This window comes from Gadus chalcogrammus, chromosome 7, assembly GCF_026213295.1.
Source record: "Gadus chalcogrammus isolate NIFS_2021 chromosome 7, NIFS_Gcha_1.0, whole genome shotgun sequence".
Lineage (NCBI taxonomy): Eukaryota > Metazoa > Chordata > Actinopteri > Gadiformes > Gadidae > Gadus > Gadus chalcogrammus.
Genome location: NC_079418.1, coordinates 23,073,961 through 23,101,460, shown reverse-complemented (window position 1 = coordinate 23,101,460; position 27,500 = coordinate 23,073,961). Strand labels below are relative to the sequence as shown.

The window sequence follows — 27,500 nt, the reverse complement described above, 5'->3', positions numbered from 1 at the left end:
GTGCGTGTCAGCCGCTTAATATAATTATCATTACAGGTTTCTTCACACCCGATATATCCTCTTTACAGGAAATTTAAAAAAAACACAGAGCTATAATCTAATTCTGGCACTACAGTCGCAGACAGTCGCGGCTGTGGTCTAATCTAGTTCAGACTATGTTGTACTCTAGGGAGTTTAGCAGCTTCACACTCTCACACTGACTTTACTGAGAAGAACTTGCTCTGCCAGCGAGAACTCTAATAACTAAGCGGTTGTTTCTTTTTAATGCAAAGATACTATATTTGTCAACATCCACATACTTGAACATCCACATACTTGTGTACTGTAAATTACAGTACACGTTCGAAACAATGAAACCACCGAAAACAGTTATTCTGCAAGCTGCACAAAGTCACAATAGTTCCGCCTAGTGTTCATATTGTGTACTGCAACACATTTGCCTCACACAGAAAGATTTTTTAAAAGATTCTGCTCACAGTTAAGTAATTTCTGCGTTATTTTACTAGAACCACTACTCGCAGAATATTTGATTTTTAACACACTCCACATGTTGGTCCTGACAGGTGGTGATCAATTGCGCAATTACCAAGGATGTGAAGTACAATCTGGCCTCTGCAAATTTCTTCCAACTGCGGGATTCCCGGCAGTTGTGGGGACTTAACTTTGGCAGTGAGGAAGAGGGCCCACTCTTTTCCGACTCCATCAAATATGCTCTTCAGACTCTGGAGAATGGTAACAACACAGGTAAATGAGACACAAGCTAAATAAGGACGCTGCAATTGATGTCATACATCCTAGGATTAACCCCTAGAATCCTAGATGTACTGTTTAGTGAAAAACAAATTGCCATGACAGCCAACATACTACTACTACAACTACTACTACTGCTAATAATAATAATAATTCTTCTGATAATAATTGTTTTGAATAGATTTAACTAGATTTAACACACATCCAAACTCACATTAGTTTGTGAACACCTGTGAACAAGCAGGGTGAAATAATTTCATAGGAGTATGTATTAACAAAATATATGGAAATGGAGGGAGGGGAGAGAAGGGAGGAGGTTCACAGATGAATGCAAGCTTGAAAAGGTGCGGAACATCATGCCGAAGATGTGTTGATAGAGTCACGTAGAAAGTGATCGATGATCAATAGTGGCCCCAACTCCGCCTTCTCTTATAGGTCCAGTTCAGGGCGGTCAGGGGGCGAGGCCAGTCGCCAGCCCTCCCTCTGCTCCTGCAGCTCCTCCCACCCCACCGGCGCCTCCTGCTCCTCCTCCCAAAGAAGTCGCTCCTTCCTCGGCCGGAGCTCCACCACCACCTCCGGGTCCACCTCCACCCCCAGGACCTCCTCCTGCACCTCCTGCACCTCCCCCTCTCGGTGCAGCCCCGTCTGGGCCTAGTCCCAGTGAAGGAGGAGGAGGAGGAGGAGGAGGAGGAGGAGGAGGAGGAGGAGGAGGAGGAGGAGGAGGGTTTAGCGGAGATGATTTTGCAAAGGCTCTGGCAGGGGCCAGGCTGCGTAAAGCGCCCAAGGTGAGTGTCAGGGTTAGGGCTGGTAATGACGATGGCACAGGTCAACTTTGTTGATTGACTGACGAAAACATCAGCTGAAGAGAAGGTTGTAGCGTCTAATCGCTGATAAACGCTGTACCCCCTGCATAACTGAAATCATACTACACTACAAAGATCTCTGACAAATTAAAGTTGTCACGAGACCAAGGGTCTTGCTTTTTCAAATCTTCTTAATGAATTTCCTAAGTCTATATGAACCAACACGATTATTTTTTTACAAATAATAAAGTGTGAACGTATCTTATTTAACAGTCTAGGAGTTAAAACAGCTATTATGAAATTAGATGAACGCTGAAACTGGTCTGACCTGGGGCTGGGCAATATTGCAAAAATAATTAGCACGATTATTTTTTCGATATTGATCGATATCGATATTAATCACGATATATGATTTGATACTGCTGCAGCCTGAAGAAACTAGAGTGTTCATTAGTTAAATCATACTTTTTTGTTTATTACCATATTTGTGATAAAGGAACATTTAATCACATTTAAATATAAACATTTAACTTCACAAACTCGTTTTTTCTGCTTCCAACAGAACAATATAAGGTAGCTTGCTTTGTATCCTATTGAAAATAATGTAAATAAAAATAAAAGCTCTAACTTCTTTCACATTAAACTCCTTTGGCAGGGCTTCAGAAAACATCTTAAATCTTGTAGAGGCACAACCAATACATAAAAAGTAAAAAAGTGGATGAACAAAGGACCTGGCACATGAACTGAACTTTAATATATAAAATATGAACTGCATATTGCTTACGTAAGTGCAAAATGAAAACATTGAAAAACCAGATATTAACATAAAATAATGTGTTTATAACTAAAAGATCTGTGAGTGACTACGGCATCAAACTCAGGGAGGCAGGGAGGCAACAATCTCTATTGTTTGTAGAGGTTTGTTTCTGCGGTTAGATTTTTATTTTATTTTTTTTACTTTATTTATATCGAGCATTTATGACTAATGCTTATCGTCGTAATCGACATGAGTTTTATCGCGATTAATAATCGTAATCGAATTATTGCCCAGCCCTAGTCTGACCTGCTTCGAAGGTGGGTCCCACTTCAGGGCACCGCCGGGTGTCAGGGGATAATGGTGTTCTCTCTGTACCTCTAGAAAGAAGAAGACGCCTCGTCCCCATCGAAAGAGGCCCCAGCTTCTGGAGGAGGAGGTGGAGGAGGTGGAGGAGGTGGAGGAGGTGGAGGAGGTGGAGGAGGTGGAGGACTCATGGGAGAGATGAGTGCCATACTTGCCAGACGGTAAGCTTGACAGATGCTAATTACCCCGACAGCAATAAATCATTTTCAACTACTGAATCATGTGTGGTTGGCTGTTATCCCTGTGGTGTGATTGTGCTCAGAGTAGCAGTTCTGCCTTGCACAAAATGACGATTTATTCTGATAGGAGGAAGGTTTCCGATGTTCCTGCAGTTAAAAAGGATGAAACAAGAAATGTAAGTCATATCTCGAAGAAGGTATCCTGGTATTATTATGCCTGAATGTGTAAATGATCCCTGGAACTGTCTGTTCTGTCCATAGGAGGGCTCAGACTCCCAGCCATCTAAACCATCAAAACCAATTGGTGAGCATGTGCCCTTTCCTCAGATGCCCTTTAAAACATTTAAAGACCAGATCACAACAAATTAGTATACAATGTGTCAGGGCTTTACGTTACCAAACTAAGGTGAATAAATTGATAAACTGAATCTCCAACATTTGCTATCAGTAACGAAGGAAAAGCCTCCCTGAATTTTTCAGAATACTGTATTATATTTAATATTTTACAAAACAGCTATCCTTCGTCTTTCATACATGCATGGAAAAACGGATACACTGAAAAATCATCCCATTACTGTGTTCCTTCATGTTATTCCACAACCCAGATAACTTTGTTAAGCCCCAGGGAAAGGCTACCACCTTGCCTCGGTAAGAATGCCAATCCATCCATTATCCATCCGCTATCCATCCATTATTAAACCAAAAAGATCTCTTTGGCGCCTTGAACATCATCTATCATCAATGATCTGGTCTTAAGTGATGTGCTTGTGTCCCAACAGGCCTAAACCTTCGCCCGTGATGCAGAGGGAACCCAGCATTAGCACAACCAGCCCTGCCTCCCCGTTCTCCCAAGCTAGGTGCAGTGGTCCCTCTCTCTCTCTCCCTCCCTCTCCCTCTCCCTCTCTCTCTCTCTCTCTCTCTCTCTCTCTCTCTCTCTCTCTCTCTCTCTCTCTCTCTCTCTCTCTCTCTCTCTCTCTCTCTCTCTCTCTCTCTCTCTCTCTCTCTCATATAGCACCTCTCACTACTATTTTGGGATCCCACATCATATCTGACGTCAATGAGATATAATCTAATCGGTTGATTAAATGTACTAATCTATACGTATTGGATGAATTGTTGATGGCATTGTTACTGTAATGTTGCTGATCCTTATTAGCAATGGCAACTCTTATTTCAGCTGGAGAGTGCGGTTTTTCAGTTTCCATTGTTGTTCATCCTGTTTCATGTAATTGTGTCTCTTGAAAAGAATGAAGAACATGAAAACAAACCCAGAGAGTCCAACACCCGAAGGGACTAATATGAACCAATTCAAAGAGGTTGGTTTGGGACATTTATAATTCCCCTCTTCATGATATTAATGTTATGATTTGATGGAACTGGGGTCTAACAGACATAGAGCAGATCTTGGGCTCTTGTTTTCTAATTTTCTAAACACACAAACTGTATGTTACATGTGCTTGTGTTTGTAAAAGGACATCCTCCTGGAGGTGAAGAAAGAGCTTCATAAAGTGAAGGAGGAGATTATCACAGGTGAGTCCAACAGTGTCAATATAAAGGGGTATGGGGTTTGTCAGAATGCAGTATGGGAGATTTGTTGGCGATACTGCGCCATATTGATAGGACTCAAGAGCGTTGTAATCAATAATCAATTAGAATATTCCGTAATCTAGGATAATGAAAACGTTGTTTTGCTCTCATGAAAAATGCTGTGGCATTTTTAAACACGACAATGTCTTCCCATAATGACAAATCGTTTCAAGATGAATTACTTAACAATCACCCACAAAACATTACTACACAATAACATTATAAAAATATGTTTATATAATGTACATGGCCTCTTCCTGAAAATATGTTTTCAGGAAGAGGTTCAGTGCATCCAATGAAGCTCTTGACGATGAATAAAAATATATATTTTTCATACTTGACTTTCAGCATTGATTGAACACTTACAAGGATCAGAAGTCTGAAGAGTTGCAAGAGATGGAAGCAATGAATTCAATGTTTGCCACAGGGTGTATTTTGTCCATTATTCAGTAGCCTACATGCTGCATAGAGTTGTACGTTGACAATAAAAAAGATCTGAGAAATGTTTGAGAACTTCCTTCATACTTCCTGCAAAAAATATTGTATATGGAGTTCAAATAATTGCTAATAATATCAGTAAAAACATTCGATATTTTTTTGTTGCTGTGAATGTGTCTGCGTGCGTGTGTCGTGTGTATGTTTGGTTGTCTTTGTTTTGGTGTGTTAGGTTTATTAGATCATAAGAATTCCCAGATGTTGAGAAAATGTCTTTAATAAAAAAACAGCATCATCATTGTTGAGAAACAACTTGGGTTGGATTTTATGTAGGCCTACTTCATGACCAATGTTATGTTTCATTACCTTAACATAACATAAAACGTGTAAAATGTAATGTCTTCTTCGTGTTTATTTTAATGTCTGGTATTTATTCTTACTTTAACTTCTCAATTTAGGGGATTTAGCAGATGCTTATATCCAAAGCGACTTGAAATAAGTACTGTTTCTCTTTCTCTTTGTCGGTGAAAGAGAAACAAAAATATATCGCTGTCGTACAGAAAGGATGTTCATAGAACAAGTGCCAAGCACTTACAAAGGTTAACACATTCCCAGTATGCAACAAAGACAGGTATATGCTACACGATGCAAGTTCTATTTTTAAGTGCCAGGACGTAGAAACATACAATAAGTGCATAAGAGGGTATTTTTAGAAGGGTAATGGAGGAAAGTTAGGGAGGTGTGGGGTAAAGAGGGAGGCCACGCAGAGTCCAGGTACAATCTGAACACGTGAATCCTGAGCTGCTGAACGGCTCTCCAGTCCTGACCTCGGCAGGTAACTCGTTCCGCCTTTGCAGCGCCCAAACAGAGGAGAGGTGTGACTTTGTGCGTCCTTTTCTTACTTTAACGGACATTCTAACATTATCATTGTGACTATCACTAAATCACTGAATGTGTTTTGGGAATTCCCCAGTGAATACTTTATGTTAGAAAACTTCCTTGAAGTCGACCTTGATTGTGTCCAAGGATTTACTCAGAAGAAATGGCAAAAGAAAGGCGTTTCTAAATGAAGATATAAACATGTAAGCCCGCCTCGTCCTTACCTGTAGGGGGCGGTGTGGCATGACCGAACACTAACTAACAAATATCAAGAAGAAGAAATCCCATGGTGTTTTCCTTCTTGGGTGGATGGCCTGCTCTGGATTTAGCCTGTCAAAACTGCTCTAAGACAAGAGCAACGTGGGGTAAAGAGAGAGTGCAGTGTTCACATTTTTCCGCTTTGTCATTAAAAGCATAAGCGGATCGTTACTTTGGAGTGTGTTCACCGAAGAGCAGATCGGATAAGTCACTGACTGGCATGTTTCGCTACTAGCAAGCTACCAGCACAGAAAGGCATATGATCGCGAATGTAAGCCATTAATCTCTCTCCATAAAACGGCACTTTATTTATAATGCCATGATATTTGCATGTGAAATAAGGGGTCTTTGCTACACCAAATAGAAGGAGTCGTTTAACGATGAGATTATTGTTAATTTGCGTTCAACGTCTTCAATCCACCACAACGTGTTTTTAACTCGGATTGCATTGAGATAAGTATCGTTAAGGATACAGTTCACCAAGTTCAATTTACTGGAACTGCTGTGGTTGAAGAAATGGCACTTATGCTCTAGATTGCGTTTAAAACCAACTATCAACTTGAAAATACTTTGTAAAGTGCGGGTTAACTAAAGTCCACTTGGTTAAAATGCATTCGTGTAAAGGTAACGTTTAGCGGCCTTGCAAAAGGTAAACTATTTCCTTACCTTTTCGTTGTTTGAGACATCTTTATGATGTAACCTTTTAGTTATTTAAAGATCAATGTCCATATCAAGCCATAAACAGCCGTTACAATTGCTTTTGTTTGATTCGTGTTGATTTACTAATAAATACTACTAACTTTGGGTTTGTAACCAATAAATATTACCCGCAGAGATGACATATCTGTGAGCTACCCGGACTGCTGAGATAACGCTGGTGAACATTAAACGTGGCCTTGTTTACATGGATGAGATTCCACACCAAAACGACATGTTTTGTTCAGGGTACACTGACAGATTCTTGAAATGTCAAACACAAAACGAAAGTCAGACCATCTGATTCGATATTAATAGTCTGAACACAATTTTGCAAGTTTGACTTGGTGACAATGCTATCATGAGTAATACAAATTGATCAGTGCACAGGTTCTGTTTGTTTAACTGTCGTTTTTTTATTCCCTTGTACAACTTTTGACATTCTGCAGGTGGTGTTTGAACTTATTGACACTGACTGAGACCTGAAAAGGCAACAACAGAAACCCGTTCTCCCCTCCCCAGTCTCCTTTTGCTGACCCTCTCTGAAAAACAGCATTTTCTTTCCACCATGAATGAAGTCAGAACACTCAAAGAGGGCTGGCTCCTCAAAAGAGGTAAAAACCTGATTTACTTCAAAATTAGGGCTTTGGCTGCTGAATTAACTTTTTTTCAAATGAAAATGTGCATCATTTTGTGTCCTGTAATTAATGTTCCAAAACATTGTTTTTCTGTTGCGTCCAGGAGAGTACATTAAGACGTGGAGGCCCAGGTACTTTATCTTAAAAAGTGATGGCTCCTTCATCGGCTACAAGGAGAAGCCGGATCTGAATGACCAGAGCTCACCACCCCTAAATAACTTCTCAGTTGCAGGTCAGTTTGCAGGCTCTTGTTTTTGTATATTTAAGAAACTATTGACTTGTGGAAGCAGTTTCAAGGATGACCATGCCGGATTGTACTGTAACTAGAGAAATAACTGTTGCTTTCATGGCCGAGTTCCTGTCGTTTTGCGATCGATTGGGTTGCGCATCCCCCATTTCCAAAACCAAGGGCTGTTGGGGACTTTTGAAGCATCACCAAAGAAGCAACTGTGTCCAATAAGCAAAGAGTCCAATTACCTTACCTTAAAAAATGCTAATTCTGTATCTATAAATAATGATAATGAGCGACGGGTCATGTGTTAATCAGAGAACATTCTCATATACTAAGATAACTCGCAGTAACTCAAAGATATCGTGGCATGTATTAATGTAAAATGTAGAATATCTTAACAACATTCTCTTTCCCCGCAACAGAATGCCAGTTAATGAAGACTGAAAGACCCCGGCCCAACACATTTGTTATCCGTTGCCTACAGTGGACCACCTTCATTGAGCGAACCTTTCACGTGGACACCAATGACGAGAGGTAAACAAGAGCTCTACACACATGACGATATGGTCATGTCTGATCAACTATTATAGCTATAACACCTAATATGAATGGAAAACAAACTGACAGCCATGCAATCATCCAATGTAAAAGTAAGTCTTCCAATGTGGTCACCCCTGCTTAATAATTCATCGACTCACTTTATTGTAAGACATTAAAAGAGAATTAGAATGAATCAGCGTCCAATGAATGGCATGCATATCTTTCTAATGAACCAATATATGTATGATGGTATAAATAAGGGTCTTTGTTTGCAAAAAACGCTGGGTAAATCCATTATTGTACTAGTATAATTAAAATTCTGGTTGATGGTAGCTCTCCTTATCCTGTTTGCTCTGTCAAATAAAACGGTCCTAGATAACTTTTAATAACAGCAGGTACTACAGATGACATCGTGGACTAAAGGAACAAATGAACTCGTCATTGATTTCTCTCACCTCCCCCCCTCCTCCAGAGAGGAGTGGATGAGGGCCATCCAGGCGGTGGCCAACGGGCTGAAGATGCGTGAGGAGGAGGACGAGGAGCCCATGGACCTATTTGGCTCGCCCAGCGAGTGTAGCCTGGAGGAGATGGAGGTGGCTATGTCCAAGAGCCGCACCAAAACGGTGAGAACCAGAGAGACAGACAGACAGACAGAGAGAGAGAGACACGGTTGCGGTCAACTTGTTGTGTGGGGATTTTAGGGTCTCACCTAAAACTCATCTTAACACTTTTTTTTTGATTTGAGTGCAATGGAAGGAATGTTGTTGGACCCTGTGAAAAGGCTTGGTAGGAATGAAAGTTTCACAATGCATGCAGTTGGATTGTAAAAAGAAAAGGGATGTCTCCTATCCATCTAAAGTTCCAGTGTATCATTGTGTAAGGTAATAAAGAAGAAAGAAGCTGAATCGGCTCTTTCTGCCCTCACTCCCTCCCAGAACATGAGTGACTTTGAATACCTTAAGCTCCTGGGCAAGGGGACCTTCGGCAAGGTGATTCTAGTCAAAGAGAAGTCCACCGGCGTCCACTACGCCATGAAGATCCTCCGCAAAGAGGTCATCATTGCCAAGGTAAATCCAGAAAGATCTGCTTACCTTACTATTTAGTTATAGCAAACACTTAATCCAAAGACACTTGCATAGAACTGTGTAATTTATTATTTTATATCATATTCAGAATTAATTTCTGGAATATTATATTCAAATGCCTTCATTTTCATCTTCAATATATTACATACACTTGCCCCAGTTACTAATGTCTAGTTTATTTGAGTTCAGCTAGGAATCTACGAAGATTTCTCATATCCAGTTTTCGTGTGTGTGTGTGTGTGTGTGTGTGTGTGTGTGTGTGTGTGTGTGTGTGTGTGTGTGTGTGTGTGTGTGTGTGTGTGTGTGTGTGTGTGTGTGTGTGTGTGTGTGTGTGTGTGTGTGCGCAGGATGAGGTGGCGCACACGGTTACAGAGAGCAGAGTGTTGCAGAACATGAGACACCCTTTCCTCACGGTGAGTCCAGCATAGCGAACCTCTGTTCAAGGCCTTATTCTGCTCTCGATAACAAAGTTTGTTGACGATGTATTCTTATTGTTCCATTTACCCCCCTCCTTCCCCAGACGTTGAAATATGCTTTCCAAACGCACGATCGGCTTTGCTTTGTGATGGAATATGCCAACGGAGGAGAGGTGACTATATGCACACGCACACTCCCTCACGCACGCACACGTGCCGAATACATGAATTGATTCATGTGTGAAAATCAACAGATGACTCATCATGAGAACCATAAGGGTCTCACCCTCCCCCTCCCATATGGTCTCAACAGTTTCTCTTTTGCATCTCATACTCACCATAAGTGTTGAGCTCAGTTTTATGAGCTCAGTTTCCTTACGCCTCCCTCCCTCTTTGCTCTCCTGCACTTATTGCAATTTTTAAGCTCTTCTTCCACTTGTCGCGAGAGCGGGTGTTCACGGAAGACCGGGCGCGCTTCTACGGCGCCGAGATCGTGTCGGCGCTGAAGTACCTGCACTCACGTGACGTGGTGTACCGGGATCTGAAGGTGAGAGGCAGAAACTTGCGTCTGCTTTTGTCCTGGCCGCTCTATAAGGCTCTGTCTCCAGCCCCACATAGGCTGGGTTTCCTGGGTGTAGGCTGTGGTTTATTTATAGGACAACATTTCAGACACAGGTGTTAGTCCCAATTTCTTGTGATCGGAACAGTGTCGATTGTTGTAAAATAGAGAGCAACGCGGGGTTAAAAAAATAATAATAAACCCGTATCGGACTAGGTGTGAAAGAGATCTGTGAAAATGTGAACCAATTTTGCAGATCGGGTGTATAGACGGTGTACACAACTCCCACCCTTCAAGTGTTTTATCGTATCATTTCGTTATATGTGGAATTTCCCTCTCAGCTGGAGAACCTCATGCTCGACAAGGACGGCCACGTAAAGATCACAGACTTCGGCCTGTGCAAGGAGGGCATCACTCCGGACGCCACCATGAAGACCTTCTGTGGAACCCCCGAGTACCTAGCGCCCGAGGTGAGTGTGTTTTAAAGATCTCCTATTAAACTACTGTTCTGGTCTTAATTTCTTATTGATGACTCCTATAGAGCAACCTCACACGAATCACAACTCAAAACACTATCTGGGCGCTTTCAGCATTCTCTGTCAACACTCGGCTTCGTCCTTCTCCGCCCCCTCGCCCCCCTCCTGCCAACCCCACTCCGTTGTGATTGGTTACCTTCCGGAAGAGCATGTTGCAAGCATTACTGTGCATGGAAAAATCCAGATTGTTCTACGTTGATAAATCCTGGAAATTTGTGAATGGCGACCGGCGTCCCTAGTGTTTAGCGCTCTGCACAGCCACCCCAGACGGTCTGCAGGGAATACGTCTAAATGCATGTACGTCATTATTTGACACTGTAGTAAGGTTAAACATGACTATAAATCATTATAACAACGTTTATAGGTCATAAAAGTCGAAAAAGCATAATAGGTGCTCTTGAAGGACTCGCATATTCGCACGACCATGTTCTGTGATACCACGTTGTGCAACTATGAGGGCACGCCGTAGACTACTACTGTCGCGTTGCGCAATACTGCGGCTGGGTTAATAGACATGAGTTGACGTGACGGAAAACTCTACAGGTTTGCTGTAGACCAACAGAGAGTTGAAACCATTTGTTTTTGGAGAACTTCCTGATTGCAGAGTTACATTTGTTGAATTGAGTCCAAGTGACACTTGGGCTGCATCCGAATACCTAGTACATACTATTTCTGTCTAGTGTCTACTACTTGACCATACTACACTTGACTGTGTAGTACGGTCTACAGACATGCGTAGAACGCCTCCGAACGCCGCCGAAACTCCACCGGATGTTTGGAGATGACGTATCTCCCCCCAGATGGCGGCAAAATTTCCCTGTTTTCCGTCTTGTTATCGTTGCTATTAAATAAAAAAATGTCTCTTTCTACGCGAATGGCTCTTGAAATGGATATCTCTGCTAGAAGGCGTCGTCGTCGGTCATCTCGTAGAGCGACTTACCGGCAGGTTATGTTGTATATATGTGGACATTTGGTAAGTCATTTTTTTGGAATAATAATAATACATTTACAGTTATTTGTTACTCCGTGAAAAAGACGATTGAAGTTAATTTTTCCTTTTTTATTGAACACACACACACACACACACACACACACACACACACACACACACACGCACACAAATAAAAAGCCGCTGTTGGTGGTGTCGGGTCAGCCATCTCTTCTTCGTTTGTTACCAGACTCCGGTTGCATTGTGGGATAGCGTAGTGTGGTCCGTGGTTCACTTTGGCGGTAGTATGCATTCGGAAACGACTTCCGTACTACAGAATGCATACTAGAGTATTCGGACGCGCTAGATTTTTCGCATACTACAAAATGCATACTATATAGTATGCAAGTACGAGTATTCGGATGCAGCCTTGGAGTTGGTTGTTTGTATCAAGAGCTTTTGCTAATATGCTCTTGTGGGGTTGAGTGAATTGAAAGGTGAAAGCTGCGTCAAACATAGAGGATCTGACTTGACACAAACAAATACCAAGGAGAGTGGGGAAACTTTCCACTAGGATTTATCTTTGGGCTTGGAGCGTCAGTTCTTGATGGCAACATCGGCAGCATTTCGCTCACTTATTGAAATGTGTATTCATTATCAACACTTTACAATGTTATTTTTCTTATGACCTAATTCCGTTTCAACCATCTTAGCCTTCACTAGTAAAGATGTGTTTGGACATGGCCACTCCTAAACCAACAATCCCACTTCTCTGCAGAAGGCGAATTTACCACGCATATGTTTATTGATTTTTGCTTCCCGATAAGGGGGCTTAACTGCGGTCGACCCCAACTGATTCACGGTGGGCGTTGTTAAACCAAATCTCCACCCTCCGCCCCACAGGTGCTGGAGGACAACGACTACGGCCGGGCGGTGGACTGGTGGGGCCTGGGCGTGGTCATGTACGAGATGATGTGTGGCCGGCTGCCCTTCTACAACCAGGACCACGAGCGCCTCTTCGAGCTCATCCTGATGGAGGAGATCCGCTTCCCCAAGAACCTGGCCCCCGAGGCCAAGGCCCTGCTGGCAGGCCTGCTGAAGAAGGACCCCAAGCAGAGGTAGGGCTCTCGGCCAGGGGCCCCCCTGTCCAGCACACAGGGGCTACGGCCCTCCTCAGGAGCCCATCTTATCCAGTACTGTTCCACCATCCATACCTTCTCTGGGATATATAATACCGTAGGCCACTTTTAGTCCAGAGCATCCTACAATGCCGTGCGTGTATACGTTCACTGCATGGGTGACCCCTGGGAGTGGAACCTCTTAAGGTCTTAATGTGTAAGATTGAGCACCTCCCAGTTAGTTGGTGGAGATTTGTGTGTGTGTTTTATGGTCACGCTAACTGGCTGTGCCACAGAGTGAGCAAACTAGTGCAGCTCAGCTGGTTCAGCAGCTTGAGTGAGAGGTTTCCCAGTGTCGATGGAAAGATTCATGTAAACAAAGAGAAAATAACTAGTTTGCCGGCATTTTTCTTTTCTCGATTATAAGTTATAGGATGTGATTTTTATTGATTTATATTATTGAAATCCCTGTGTGTGTGTGTGTGTGTGTGTGTGTGTGTGTGTGTGTGTGTGTGTGTGTGTGTGTGTGTGTGTGTGTGTGTGTGTGTGTGTGTGTGTGTGTGTGTGTGTGTGTGTGTGTGTGTGTGTGTGTGTCCGATGAGTTCCTGAATAAAAATGTTTTTCTTGATTGACAGGTTAGGGGGTGGTCCTAATGATGCCAAAGAAGTTATGGGCCATGCCTTCTTCGCGTCCATAAACTGGCAGGATGTAATCGACAAAAAAGTAAGACATTTTTTAAATATGCAGTCATGTAAAATATCCGCTGAGGCAAATTTTTGTTGGACAGATGCTTGAATCATTAATATCTCTATTCGATCAAATCCTAATAACATACAAATATGGTAATCTATTAATATCATTGTATGAACCTTAGTATTAATTTTATCAACGGCATTAATCAAAAATGAATAACACTTAATTTAACTTTGTTAAACCCTGTGATATTTATCTTTCTCGTCTGGACATTTGTCATTAAAATCCACGTGGTATTTATTTTTTAAGTCTGACGGGCCTAAGAAAGGTTAATGATGAACTTAGATTTTCTCGGGTAGCTCAATGTACTGTAATGTGGTGTTAGGTAAGGCTACACTAAGTCATGTGTGAAGGGGGGGTCTTTGAATCCCACCTCTAACACGGACCTCTGCCTCCTGCTCTGCAGCTCACCCCGCTGTTCAAGCCCCAGGTCACGTCCGAGACGGACACCCGATACTTCGACGACGAGTTCACCGCACAGACCATCACACTGACACCCCCCGACAAGTGTACGTGTGCTACCCACTGTCTTCTTGACTGGTCGTTCATTAGGAGGGCGGGGGGGGGGGGGGGGGGGGGGGGGGGGCGGGTCATCGCTGTAGGGACCTGAAGTCTCCTGTGCGTACTCACCCTCGCTCCTTTTTGTTTCCACAGATAACAGTCTGGACTGCGAAGACACCAGCAATCAAGCGCATTTCCCACAGTTCTCCTATTCTGCCAGCATAAGAGAGTGATAGCATCTCTCTCACACACACACACACACACACACACACACACACACACACACACACACACACACACACACACACACACACACACACACACACACACACACACACACACACACACACACACGGAAACACACACACGGAAACACACACACACACACACACGGAAACACACTCACACACACACACGGAAACACACTCACACACACACACGGAAACACACTCACACACACACACAGAAACACATGTAGGAGAAACGCAAGGTGACTGTCTGCTGACCTGGGTGTCCAATCAAAAGAAAAAAAGGATCTATAACAAAAAAAAGGAACGGAAAAGAAAGTGCCTGAAACCTGGCAGCCATATTGTTTTGATATACTGTAAAAAAAAAACACACAAAAAAAACAGACGTCAACAACTCGGTCGTCCACACTACAGACCAGCCTGCTAGCATGTTGGCTGGACTGTATCAAACTGGACCCTTCAGTACCTCACTATGTCATCTGTACACACACACACACACACACACACACACACACACACACACACACACACACACACACACACACACACACACACACACACACACACACACAAGAAAATAGATATACAATCAGGTCTACCATATATCTATGTTTGGGTGGCCTCTATTATAAACTGCTGCTGCTTTTTCTTTCTTTTTCTTTCGGTTTCTCCCACCCCCCTTTTCTTGACGGTAACACCAAGCCGTTTATTTTCAGTAGCTTCTTTTATATCCACTCTGTTCTTGCCTTCTTAATGTCATGGTCTTATACGAAGCCATGCAGATATCGCAATGACTCTTCAAGTGCTCTTTCCTGGAAGCGCCGGCGTCCCCCGGCGGTGAAGGTGTGGGTTGTCCACGAGGGAGGGCGGGACCGAGGAGTGTAGCATTTAGAGAATGTGTTTCTTTTTCTCCCCTTATGGTTGGCTATGGGAGTGAGATTCTACTTCTCCTTATTTTTCTTTATGTTCGGAGAACACTTTGGCATGAAATCCATACTGAATGTCATCGCTTGATTTGAGAGAAAAAAAAGAAGCACATAAGGCAGCAACGTGTGTGTGTGTGTGTGTGTGTGTGTGTGTGTGTGTGTGTGTGTGTGTGTGTGTGTGTGTGTGTGTGTGTGTGTGTGTGTGTGTGTGTGTGTGTGTGTGTGTGTATACATTAATGGATATCACGTGGTGCCCGGCCCAAGTCCGGTCCGAGAAACGACAAGAGGAATTAAAGCTCTCACATTGGGAAACAGACAGAAGATGGTGGCCGATAGTGAAGACGTCTCACAGTGCAGAAACGTCAGGAAGGGGTGGGAATGGGCGCGTCCTTTCTTTTTTATTTTTTTTATTTCCTTATGCAATATCAACTTTAAAACATGTATTATCGTTTGATCTCGTCTACGAATGTGATCTCTTTAATCTATCGACGGCCAACGCTACATAGCAAAAGAGTGCTGGGGAATTGGGGGAAAATTGCTGAATGCACAAGATGTATATGTTTTTGTTTTGTTTATTTCAATTTATTTGCAATGCAAGGTGTCTAATTCTACCTTCTTTTTTTTTTCTTTCATCAGTGAAAAATACACAGCTGCCATTTTTTAAAGGAGAGGGAGTCAGTAAGCACTTAGTTACTCAACGTAGACCTCAGTTTCTCTCGTACAGACCGTGACTTCCCCCCCCTGCTATGCCAACGCCAAGTGTAGCGAAGCATTTATGAATTGAAATCGACCCAGAGCATCTTAAGCCTTAACGGACAGCACTTTAAGAACCAGCTTTCTGAGTATTAGGAGCATAATGTGACATTTTCCAAGGCTGCAAAAAAAAAAAAAAGACAAAACAAATGAATTGGGTTATATAACGTGCCAGATGGTGATTTCATAATCGACAATCGGATCGGTATTCAGGAGTGCAGGCTTTCAAAGCGTTGGAAGTTTTCACGTTTGGTGTTTGATGCTGAGATCATCTGTCACGGGTCATCTAAAGACCTAGCTGTATAGTTTGCCTGATGTGATGGTGTTTTCTGCTGCTGGTCTGGGTGCTATGGCAGAGGGGCTACAGGGGGGGTCGCCTGCATTGTGAACCTGGCCCCTTTTTCTTACCTTTTTTATTTTTTTCAGTGCAATTGATCTGACCTCCAAGGAAGTCTTGTTATGGTTATTTTCCTGTTTTTTGTTTCCGTTTTTCAAACTTATCTAAGTCTGCGTGAGTGAGTCATATTCAGCGGTAGCGCGGTTACCGTTTCAACATTTCATCACCAGGTGTGTTGTGAATGAATAAATGAAATAATATTTGTGCAACCAATGTACTTGGTGCTTTGCTACTGAGCAATTGGCAAGAGTTCAAGGGGGCAGGTAATGCCCTTTTGAAACTTTTTCATTACTCGTAGGATCCTTTGTCATGACATTTGGAAATAATTTCCGTTATATATTCAGTGTCTATTTGTTTTTCCTGTGTGTTACATTTGAACTTGCTGTCTCCCCCCCCCCCCCCCCCCCCCCATCTTCCTTTTACCCTGGAACACGTCCCTTCCATCCTCTCGAAATTAAGGAAACTCAAAATGTCTCGAAAGCAATGTACTTTTTACAATTGCGTTATTTTCAAGCAACCATTTCTATTTGTGAATGAATGTAATTCCAAAAAGACAATGATTGAATACATGGTTTTTATCTCTTCATTTTAATGCTCCTTGTGTGTACGCCTTGAGTCTTATATGAATGACCATACACATTTCAAATGCACCATCAACACAAGCTGTATGATTGAACAGGATTGGTCAACACATACAGGGCTCTGAAAGTGATAGTGAATTAATGATTTATTTAAGATATTTCTATGGGAAGCCTCAAGTCATATCAGTTTGGATGTTCACATGCTGCCTGGGACATTTAGGGAGTATGAGATTCTGTCAAGTAGCCTTTACCAGATATATTACTCTGAACTTCTAGTAGCTTGGAATTTTATCAGGACAGTTTTCTACTATAGGCCTATTCATTTTACTGAAAATCGTTTCAGATTTTCATGAATACATGTTAACGGCTGAAATGATTGCATAGGATATACAGTAGTTCGTGGGCCTACAGTCATCCATGAAGAAGACGTGGGGAAAATGTGTCATATAATGTCAGGAAAAGTACCGAAAAAAGATATTGCATAACTGTGCGTGTGTGAGAGACAGACGCAGCAGAGCAGACCTCAGACACACGAGCCTCGCCGTCTTTTAGGTACTTCCGGCATTGAACACGTGCTACCGATGATCGACCACGCCTCCACTGCTCTCTCACATGTTGATGCACACATTCGCGAACAGTTGAGACTGTGAAAACTCGTCAGTGACTCACTGCACTTAAAATACAAATGCAAAAGCACGGCTTTCCAATACAGGAAAACCATCGAAGATGGGTTTGATTTGAAATATTGTCCATCACAGGGCATTGCTAGGATTTTCATCAGCCTACATTCAACATTGGATCTAAACGATTCATTGTATCACAGCATCTTAGCCAAATCCGACTCATAATGATGTCAAGCTGACACGAATCCTCACGAATTGTTTTGACATTCTATCAGCATCCCGAGCGATAACATGCTCTCACGTGGACGGTACAGGGGTCCCGCCTGCACACGTGTCTTGGCACGGGATTGGCCCTGACGTCGGTACGGTACCTACGTCAACGCTTCTCGGGGCGACACCACCGGGGACAATATTATTTAGATTAGGGGGCGTCGCCATGCGTAATCGACATAATGGATGCTTTGGGAACATCAGACTACGCGTTTTCTTCAAGGTACCCGTGTCCACAGCAGCACCATGCATCTACTGGAGGGTGCGCTGACGGCAAGTGTTGCTGCCCGAATCAGCCCGTTTGACTATTGACTCCTTGATGATCCGTCGGATGATATCTATATTACATTTTTAGATTATGTTGTCCTGAAACTTCACACACTAGTCTTTCGCCTCTTTGAGGCAAAGAATCTATGATTGATTTGTGAACAGCGCGTTGCTTTTCTTAGATGCGAAGATAAAGTAGACTTCACCTCGGTAAGAGTCATGTTTTCTTTTTTCTTTTATTCATAGTATCGTTTGTAGTAGGCCTACAATTAAAAACTTTTTTTAATGTGTGTTGTTCACATAGTGGTCGTTTACAGGTTATCTTTTCATACCAGCCTTGTGTTGCATAACAAGTAATTCTGTCCTGGTAAAACATGCCACTGTACTTTATTGTATGCCTTGTAGGGCTATCTCTTAGTTAATTCCACAACACATTATTACATAATAGATAGTTATGGACACATTAAACGGTGATCTGATGGACACATTATGTCCGTGGACCAGCAGCAGACTATTGCATAAGAGAGTCGGGGGTGGGACTCTGGTTACAGTGTCGCTGGGACATGGTGCCGTCCTCCGACAGCACGCTCAACTGGTTCACCAAGGCTGACCGACGCTACTCAATAGCAATAAATCATATAGCAATATCAGCCAAAGTTCAGATAAACTGCATGTCTGGTATTTATGAAGCACATGGTGAATAATTAATTTGTTGTCTAATTTTACATTGGTTTTTAATAGCCTCTGTGACGTTGTTAGGTCGATGAAGTTCCATCAATGGCCTACGGTGACAGAGAATAAGGCTTGTGATGTATTCTGTTTCTGCTTGGTCAAAGTGTAAGTTACACTGTATATGAGAGAGAGAGCGAGAGAGAGAGAGAGAGAGAGAGAGAGAGAGAGAGAGAGAGAGAGAGAGAGAGAGAGAGAGAGAGAGAGAGAGAGAGAAGGAAGAGAGGAGAGAGAGAGAGAGAGAGAGAGAGAGAGAGAGAGAGAGAGAGAGAGGAGAGAGAGAGAGAGAGAGAGAGAGAGAGAGAGAGAGAGAGAGAGAGACTTTCTCAGATTTAGTCTTTGATGGCAGTAGAACCACATGTTGCCATTGTATTTACTAGCATAAGAAATGCTTGGCTTATGAGGAAAATCCAGCTGTGTCCCAAATAATGTCTGGAATGATATATTTAATGTATATTTTACATATTGCAATGCAACTTTAAGAATTGCCTCAGACAATTTGTTATAGCGAGCTATGCAATTATTTTTTCTGAAAAATGATGTTGGCTGTGCTATCGAAAAAACTAATTGTAGATGTTTCCGGCATCGGCGCACAGCTCAACGTGTCCTCTGAACTCCAGCGATCAGTGAAAGATTCGAGATTAGGTCATTTAAAACAGGGATCAAATAGTTCCTGCCCCTTTAACTCTCCAGGGTGCTCAGTCAAGGTTGTGCGTGGTGTCTGGCCACAGGCATCACCAGCATGAAAACCCAGAATAACCCTTCCCCTGGACCTGTACGTACAGGTTCACTATGCGTCATCGTGTTCCTCACTCACTCTATTCCCCTGTGAATATATGTCAAAAGGTGTGGAATGCCAAAGGAACAAGGGCATTTTGGGGAGAGGGTCGGGCGGAGCACCTCGAAGAATGCCAAGGACCGGAGCAACAGTGCCACGGTGCGGGCCGACCGCGGGCGCCGCACGCAGGCCGGCCCCGGAGCCCTGGGGGGGATGGGGGACATGGGGCAACAGCTGTCACTCTTCGACTCGGGGAAGGACTCGGAAAAAGACTCAGGATACTCAGGTGAGCCGGTTCTCCTTCCTGAGGATGTGTTTTTTGTTCTACTTTGGTTGTTATTGTTGTTGCAAAAAAATGTAACCCCTTTCCTTCTGCTTGCACACACAAACCCGCATACACAAACGCACTAAACATTATCTTTCATTATTTTCATTTGGCTCTCAGGGATGTGAATAAAGTACCCATCTCTCATTAACACCTTTAACACCTGTTCCTATTTACTCATTTAGCACAGGCTAAATACCATCATGATTGTCTTTAATGATCAGGGAGAGAGGCATGTCTCTGGCTCAGGTTTTTGCCTAGAGTTAGACTGCAGACAGTGGTTTGAAGAAACCTTTGGACCGGTAGTCCACCGAAACACCCTTACCAAAAAACTATGCTTCCCCCTTTTCTTCCTCGTCCCTTCAGAGGCCGGCTCGGACTGGGTGGATGACCAGTGCAGCAGCGTGAGCCAGACACACAGGAAGAACAGCCGACGTTCCGTTACCGCCGGCAACCACGGCAGTGCGGGCGTCGGCCGCTTCGAGGGGCACAATCCTGTCATTAAAAACTTGGTGATGAAACCGGTGAGATATTCCATGAAGTAATGTCTGGTACAAGCCTTAATAAACAATAAGTATCGAAGGACACAACAGGCTTATTTTGATAGCACCCCCCACAAAAACACAACCCTCATTATTATGCCATGAAATATTTGCAGAATAACAGCACAATTAGGCTTAAAAACATAAAATGTAGTTTTAGGCAATAGGGTAAAATACATCCATACTTGATTAATCATTAATCTTCCAGTCATCGGTCATGAAATTGGATTGATCAAATCAGAGCTAGACATGACTAATTGCAAAGCCAAAACGAAAGCCTATCAGGGTTCAGGAGTAGTTCTAAAATAAAGAACAAGAATGTGTTTACATCTGACATGAGTCCATGCTGAGGAATGGGCATCACGGATATTTTATTGGCAGTGAGTGAACTGCAGTATCAATGGTGATATGAATTAGCACTTGGTTCTGCCAGAGGCTAATCATTGGGAAGCAATCGCTGTAGTGACAACGAGGCCAGGTTTTGTTTAATAGATCCTTTAAATACCATTCTGTGGGACATTCAGGGACATTCCTCTGGGGGCCTCAGATAACGTGAGAATATACATGCTGTGAATCATCCGAGGGGATGTTGTGAATAATACTACTAATAATAATAACCACCAACGGACATAACAACCCCTCTTCTCCAAGATATTCTGCTTAATCGCAGTAATTAAGCGCTAAAATGGAGCCATGTAGAACAGATGGGCGCTTGTTAGACTAAAATGTATGTTCAGTTTGTTCTGATAATGAATACAGTTTTTGGAAAACTTCAATGTACTTTTTAACCTTGATTCTTCTTCCGATCATTTGTTGTTCCAAGAGACAATAATATTTTAAATTGGTCCAGTATTGAGTGAAAACACTGCAGCCAAAAAAACGAACTGACACATAATCCTTTGGGGCAGAAGCACCCAGTCAATATATGTCCTCTTAAAGTTCTAGTTTTGTCACTGACAGGCTCAGGTTACATTCTAACATTATGGAACAGATCCCTGCAGAAAAATCAATTTATTTCTTTATTTCTCTCTTTTCGATAATGCCAAACTTAAGTTTTCTGTATTCCAAAACAAGTATCCTATCTCTAGCTCTCCCTCACTCACTGTTCTTTTCCTGCAACAACAGAACTGTTGTGAAACCTCCCTTGGAGCTGTCCGTTGACGGGGCGCGACTGCCCCAAAGGATTACAGTGCAGCCCGTATTCGTGAATTACACCTGCGGCATTCTCGCTCAATCTTCGACCCAAAATGATCTGAGAATAGGTTTCAGATTATTTCCAGGTTGCAAATGCTGGAATGTTTTAATTTAATCAGCATCAAGCAAATTAACTTATCATAACAAGCAAATTAACTTACTTTAACCTTCTTTGTATTCATTGTTCCCTTTTTCTTTCCTGATCCCTTCATGCTGTGTGTCCCTTACCAACAAACAATAAACAAACAAAAAACCAAACCCCTCTTGACAACCTACAGTCCAGGCAGGAGCAGATGCTGCATCGACAGCTAGCATCATGGGCAGGAGGCTGGCATAGCATCTCAGGCCCCCAGGGGCCCTCCCTGCTCCTGGAAATCCAACAGCCAGCCGTCACTGCCCCCTCCTCCTCCACCCTGACCACCTACCTTGCGCCGGTAGAAAACCTGAGCAAAGCCAACAAGAAAGGCTGCACCAGCCGAACCAGTGGCAAGAACCACCACAGCTCCACCAAGAACTCTTACCTCCCCATTCCGCACCCCAGGAAGGAAGGCCATGCGCAGGGGAAGTCAGCCGGAGCCCCAGCCGCCGGCCAGGAGGGCGGGGGAGGTGGGGTCGGTGGGGAGGATCAGAGCCACTGCAAGAGGGTGTGCACGGAGGACGAGTTGAAGAAGGAGAGCGTTTCAACCACAACCAGACATCTGTCCTCACACCACCACCGGCATGGCCGCCACCGAGATCTCCATCCCTCGCAGCACAAGGTCCGACGCGGCTCCGAGCCCCCCGCCCACCCGCCCCCCGCCAACCGCACCAAGCCCAATCGCTGCTCCCACCATAGCTACGACGCCTTGGGATCGCCGTCCGTCTCCAGCTCCCAGACGGCCTCCCTGCCCTCCTCACACTCCTCCTCTTCACACTCGCCTTCCTCCTCGTGCTCCTCCTCGTCGTCCTCCTACCCCACCTCCTACTCCTCGTCCTCAGTCAGCCACAGCCCCTTCCGCCCGAGGCAGGGGAGGGCCGGGTCTGCGGTGTTGGTGGCGGCGGCGGCGGTGGCGGTGGCTGCAGATGCAGCAGGCCAGCTCTTAGACGCGCCGTCCGAGTGCTCTTCAGTGCGCCAGCGGCGGTTCCTCCACACGGCGGAGATCCTGAGCCAGTCGGGGCTGCTGGCCATCACCCTGCGCACAAAGGAGCTGCAGAGGCAGAGCGACGCCACCGAGCGGGACATCGCCCAGCTGCGCCTGCACACTCAGCTGCTGTGTCAGGCGGCACTGGCCGGCCAGCAGGTTGCCAACGACGGCTCCAACGGCCTCCAGCATCTACTACAGGCCATGGCCCGATCTGGCGCCTACCCAGGGCTAGTCTCAGGCGCCCAGGTCAAAGCCGGCGGCGGCCGCCGGAGACAGAGCGTGAGGAGAGGCGAGGCTGCTAAAGGCGAGAGCAAAGAGGCAGACGAGCGCAAAGAGGCAGACGAGGCCGACGAGCAGGGAAGGCTGAAGGACGGTACGCTGCATCAGGAACCCATGTCCCCGCAGGGCGCTCACAAAGGGGTTTCTTCACTGTCCCCCTTCTTCGGCCTGTCTCCGGAGGCAGAGAGGATGGAGCAGGTGAACAGTCTAGCGGGCTCCCTGTCCATGGATAGGGATGTGACCGATCCGTCAATGACTCCAGAGAGCTTCACCTTACACAACTATCTATTCTGACTCCCACATCTGTACCATACCATACCCTGTGTGTGTAAACGCAAGCAATCCAAAAAATAGGATTTGGATCTTGGGTTCTTGCTCCCATTTATCAGCTTGTGAGACAGATTGGTGTTAGAGGGTAAAAGCCATTGTGATCATTTTTTTTTGTTAGATTTTACAAGTGGTGATATAGATTTGCAGGACTGAGGTTGTTTACATTTTGCATGATATGAGAATTTTACATTTAAATGACAGGATATCGGCAATTAAATCTACAAATTCATCGCAAACATTTCAAAGATTTATATACGTTTATGGAAACCAAATCAAACACGACTCAATCATGTGTCAGTGGTCAAAACATTTCTTGTGTTTGTTGTACATTTCTGCTATATTATGCTATATATGTGGTTATTGTGGTGCGTTGAAAATAACCCTCAGCGAGGAAAAGTGGTTGAATGTCTTGTGTTCTACACTGAACACAGCCGATTAATGTTTGCCTCTTGAGATTAACCGTAGTTCAGTCTAGTATAGCCTGTTAATAGGTAATATATGATACCGTCTGCACATTATCAGGGCAATTGAGTTACTCTTCTTTTGTTTCATAGAAACACCTACTACATTTTATTAGACTTTGGCTTTGCAATCGAGGAGAACTTCCCCGAAGTTGTTGAGGGGATTTGGTTTTTTTCGATACCTGTAAGTGTACAATATCGTCTGTGTAAGCACATGGTCTGTAAAACACAAGGAGACATTAGCTTTTAGAACATTGATTTTGGATTAAGGTCATAGTCTACGTTTGCAGTGCTATTGGATTTACATTATCTCTCACCGTTCTCCATATATTTCCACAAGACAAGGGTGCTGGGATTGTCTTTCCTTCAATAAAACTGTTTCTGTGGACACGTCATGTGATGAATGTGTTTGACGATTTTGAAAGCGTATTCAGAGATATGCAAATGAAAGCATATTTTGCTTTGGTCCCGAGTCCTGTAAAGTGTCCACTACTTCCATCCCATCCCGGTGAACATACCTAACACTAACCCTGATGTTAAAGATGTTCCCTGTCTGACCTTAAATTAAAAAATAGCTCTGCTCTCGATATCATGCAGTTTTATTCCTAGTTTTGAGGCGTAGTTTTGGTAAACTGATTCCATTTGCACACAAAAGCAGATAAATAAAAACTCCATTGAAATGATTATATATTTTTTATTTTATTCTCTTTTTTTCATTAATGGCATCTCTACAGCAATAGTAAGCCTTTACTGGCTTTACTCTTGGCTACTACCACATATACAGACATACTACCATATTTTTTAAAGCAATCGCACATAATTATTTTCAATTAATAAAACTATTTTAATGACTTGCAATTTTACTCAAGATTGTCCAGTAGAATTGTGACAAATAAAATAAATTGAGTTGTATGTATTGTTTGTATATGTATATGATGTATATGTAAAGCAAACAATAATAATGAAAGTTTGAATGTAAAATAACATTTTGAACATTACTAGGTTAATACTAATATATGAATGTGATCAAAAAGTCCCCAAAAACACCACTCTTCGCTTCCTTTTTGATAATAGCTACAACAATCAATCAACAAGTCAGATTAAATTAACTGTCTCTGTTATATTAGTACACACTCTTTAAATATATACTAAAGATATGTAATGCATCAATACAACAATCTGTATACAACAAAACAGAATAAAAGCCAAACAAAAGCACTGTTAGGTAAAGCATAACAAGCACATGGAAACATCCTTTCTGTTTATGGCAGACCTTCTACGCCTAATCTTGGGATGCCTCGTCCTTGGACGAGTGTCCACAGCACTCAGGACAGCAGCAGCAGCTGTGGCAGCAGTACCGTTGAAGTCGACTCAGAAGTCCTGTTGAGCCCCTTCCAGCCTGAGGCTCTTGTTCGTTTACTGTCCCACCCTGTGGCTGTACCTCTCTGTGGGGATCTGGCCCTGTCTGCATGGCTCTATCGTTAGTCCATCTTCGGAATCTGCTTCCTTTCAGTTTCTCAAGCTTTCCAAGCAGCTGTGCTCTAAGTTGCTCAAGCTCTCTGTATTTGTCAGCTAGCATCTTTCGGTTGCTTGGCTGCTGGTGGATTCGGTCTTCCTCTTGCGAATCTATGCTCGTTGTCTGCGAGGGCTCTTTGTCCTCTCTTTGCAAGTGAGGCCTCTTGACTATGTCGCGAAGGGTCTGCAGCTTCTGCTCCAGGTTCTTTCTCATCTTGGTACCTCTGCTCTTCATGTGGTCGATCTCCCTCCGTTCCATTCTTGTCTCTTTCCACATCTTCCGCAATTTATCTTGGTTAGAGACATGGACATCTTTTGTAGAAATGTTTTCAGCTGTTGTGGCGTTCTCTTGGTGGTCATCGTTATCATTGTGTTGTATGGGATCCTCATTTATTATTCTTTTAAAGCTCTCGTCGGCAGCACTTTGGGGAATTTCGGGGCCTTTTTGTTTGATCTGCTCTTGAGGAAAGTTAGTCTGGGTTTGAACAGAGATATGTTCAATTTTTCCCTTGTTTCTCTTAACATCCCACAGAAGTTTTGCGACAACGTCATATTGAGCTTTCAAATCTATCTTAATTTTGTCAAGATGCAAATAAGAATTCAGCATAGTTTTCCATTTATCATTACATTCTTGTTGTTTAATTTTGATTTCCTCATGTTTTCTTACTGTACATTGTAATATAATTATCAGCTCTTTGAGTTTTAAGGATAGTGTATTCAGGTTCTCTCTTTCTTTTCCGGCTTTCATATAAGATTGATCTCTCTCCTGTGCCTCTGTATCTTTCTGGATTTCAGACCTCATGATATCCAAATCAAGGTTGTCTTTGTTGATTTTTTCTTTAACTGTGTCCAGATATTTGCTTTGCCTGTCTACTGCTTCCTTTTCCGTATTTGAGATCTTGTTTCTCCAGTAGCAGCTCCTCGTTCCAATTCTTTTGCATTTCTTGTTTTTGTACCATCATGTCCGATTTCATATTGATCAGATCTTCTCTGTGTCTTTGTATCTGTTTCAAAGTGTGTGTCAATCTCCAATTTCTGCTGTTCAATTTCTTTTTTCTGAATTTCCAAGATAGTTGTCAGATTTTGTGCATCCAGAATCTTCTGCTCTATTAATTGCCTCTTCATTGTAATGTCTTGATGTGTCTTTTCAACCAACTCTTTTATTGCCTCTTTCATATTTGTGTTGTGTCTTATCGTTTGCATGGCCTCTTCTTCTCTCATCCTTACTTCCGACAAATCTCTTTCTAGCATCGTCCTTTCGTCCAAGGCCTTTCTTCGCTCTTCATGAATATCAAGCTTCTCTTGTTCAAGCTGTGCTGTCTCTTCAAAGATTCTTTCCATGATCACTTTAAGCTCCTCCTTCTTATTCATGACATCACTCTTAAAACGTTGAACTTCCTCCTGTTGTTTTATTAGATTTTCCTGCCCAATTTGGAGATCATCAGTCAATCGTTTCAGGTCACTGTCTAGAAGCTCTTGTTGTTTCTGTTTTTGGGCCATGTGTTGTATCTCTTTATGAAGTTCTTGGATTTTCTTTTGGCCTTCAAGAAGTAAATGGTCCATCTTTTCTCTGTCACTGTTCAAATCGCTCTGTAGACCATGAACTTTGTCTTGCTTTTCTTGGAGTTCCGCCTTTGCCATTTCAAGTCTTTCTTTTTCTACTCTCACAAAAGATTGATCTCTTTCTAGTATCTCAGTTTGTTCCCGGATCTTTTCTTTCTCTCTTTCCAGTGCCTCTGTTTCTTTCTGGATTTCAGACCTCATGATATCCAAGTCAAGGTTGTCTTTGTTGATTGTTTCTTTAACTGTGTCCAGATATTTGCTTTGCCTGTCTACTGCTTCCTTTTCCGTATTGAGATCTTGTTTCTCCAGTAGCAGCTCCTCGTTCCAATTCTTTTGCATTTCTTGTTTTTGTACCATCATGTCCGATTTCATATTGATCAGATCTTCTCTGTGTCTTTGTATTTGTTCAAAGTGTGTGTCAATCTCCAATTTCTGCTCTTCCATTTCTTTTTGCTGAATTTCCAAGTTAGTTGTCTGATTTTGTGCATCCAGAATCTTCTGCTCTATGAATTGCATCTTCATTGTAATGTCTTGATGTGTCTTTTCAACCAACTCTTTTATTGCCTCTTTCATATTTGTGTT

General features: G+C 43.1%; 4 protein-coding genes across 7 annotated transcripts in view; 3 read left to right on the top strand and 1 right to left on the bottom strand.

Annotated features, from left to right (window-relative positions):
* Nucleotides 1–5,803, top strand: part of LOC130386710 (vasodilator-stimulated phosphoprotein-like) — a 7,529-nt gene extending 1,726 nt beyond the window's left edge. The window contains exons 3-12 of the mRNA XM_056595729.1: nucleotides 564–744; nucleotides 1,186–1,535; nucleotides 2,692–2,834; nucleotides 2,980–3,028; nucleotides 3,114–3,156; nucleotides 3,458–3,500; nucleotides 3,632–3,709; nucleotides 4,099–4,168; nucleotides 4,325–4,382; nucleotides 4,788–5,803. Of these exons, the coding sequence (XP_056451704.1) occupies nucleotides 564–744; nucleotides 1,186–1,535; nucleotides 2,692–2,834; nucleotides 2,980–3,028; nucleotides 3,114–3,156; nucleotides 3,458–3,500; nucleotides 3,632–3,709; nucleotides 4,099–4,168; nucleotides 4,325–4,382; nucleotides 4,788–4,822 (1,050 nt within the window). The 3' untranslated portion in view covers nucleotides 4,823–5,803. The remainder of the gene's footprint in view (nucleotides 1–563; nucleotides 745–1,185; nucleotides 1,536–2,691; nucleotides 2,835–2,979; nucleotides 3,029–3,113; nucleotides 3,157–3,457; nucleotides 3,501–3,631; nucleotides 3,710–4,098; nucleotides 4,169–4,324; nucleotides 4,383–4,787) is intronic.
* A 208-nt stretch (nucleotides 5,804–6,011) lies between these two features.
* LOC130386708 (RAC-beta serine/threonine-protein kinase-like) lies at nucleotides 6,012–15,816 on the top strand. Of its 4 annotated transcripts, none has more exons than XM_056595725.1 (14): nucleotides 6,012–6,118; nucleotides 7,157–7,321; nucleotides 7,449–7,577; nucleotides 8,000–8,111; nucleotides 8,590–8,740; nucleotides 8,999–9,184; nucleotides 9,550–9,615; nucleotides 9,723–9,791; nucleotides 10,043–10,165; nucleotides 10,519–10,647; nucleotides 12,545–12,759; nucleotides 13,395–13,482; nucleotides 13,919–14,021; nucleotides 14,167–15,816. In XM_056595725.1, the coding sequence occupies exons 2-14, from the start codon at nucleotides 7,276–7,278 to the stop codon at nucleotides 14,244–14,246; spliced, it is 1,497 nt and encodes a 498-aa protein (XP_056451700.1). In that variant the 5' UTR covers nucleotides 6,012–6,118; nucleotides 7,157–7,275; the 3' UTR covers nucleotides 14,247–15,816. The 4 variants fall into 4 exon arrangements, with proteins under 4 accessions (XP_056451700.1, XP_056451701.1, XP_056451699.1 ...); XM_056595726.1 differs by having other exon boundaries at nucleotides 6,014–6,282; nucleotides 9,008–9,184; XM_056595724.1 differs by having other exon boundaries at nucleotides 6,014–6,282.
* Nucleotides 15,817–15,918: 102 nt separating this feature from the next.
* Nucleotides 15,919–23,997, top strand: LOC130386711 (filaggrin-like). Its single transcript, XM_056595730.1, has 4 exons — nucleotides 15,919–18,915; nucleotides 19,654–19,871; nucleotides 20,277–20,434; nucleotides 21,925–23,997. The coding sequence occupies exons 1-4, from the start codon at nucleotides 18,842–18,844 to the stop codon at nucleotides 23,341–23,343; spliced, it is 1,869 nt and encodes a 622-aa protein (XP_056451705.1). The 5' UTR covers nucleotides 15,919–18,841; the 3' UTR covers nucleotides 23,344–23,997.
* A 529-nt stretch (nucleotides 23,998–24,526) lies between these two features.
* Nucleotides 24,527–27,494, bottom strand: LOC130386709 (golgin subfamily A member 6-like protein 25). The gene has a single exon (XM_056595728.1). It carries the CDS (start codon nucleotides 27,489–27,491, stop codon nucleotides 26,226–26,228), a length of 1,266 nt encoding a protein of 421 aa, XP_056451703.1. The 5' UTR covers nucleotides 27,492–27,494; the 3' UTR covers nucleotides 24,527–26,225.
* Nucleotides 27,495–27,500: the final 6 nt, after the last annotated feature.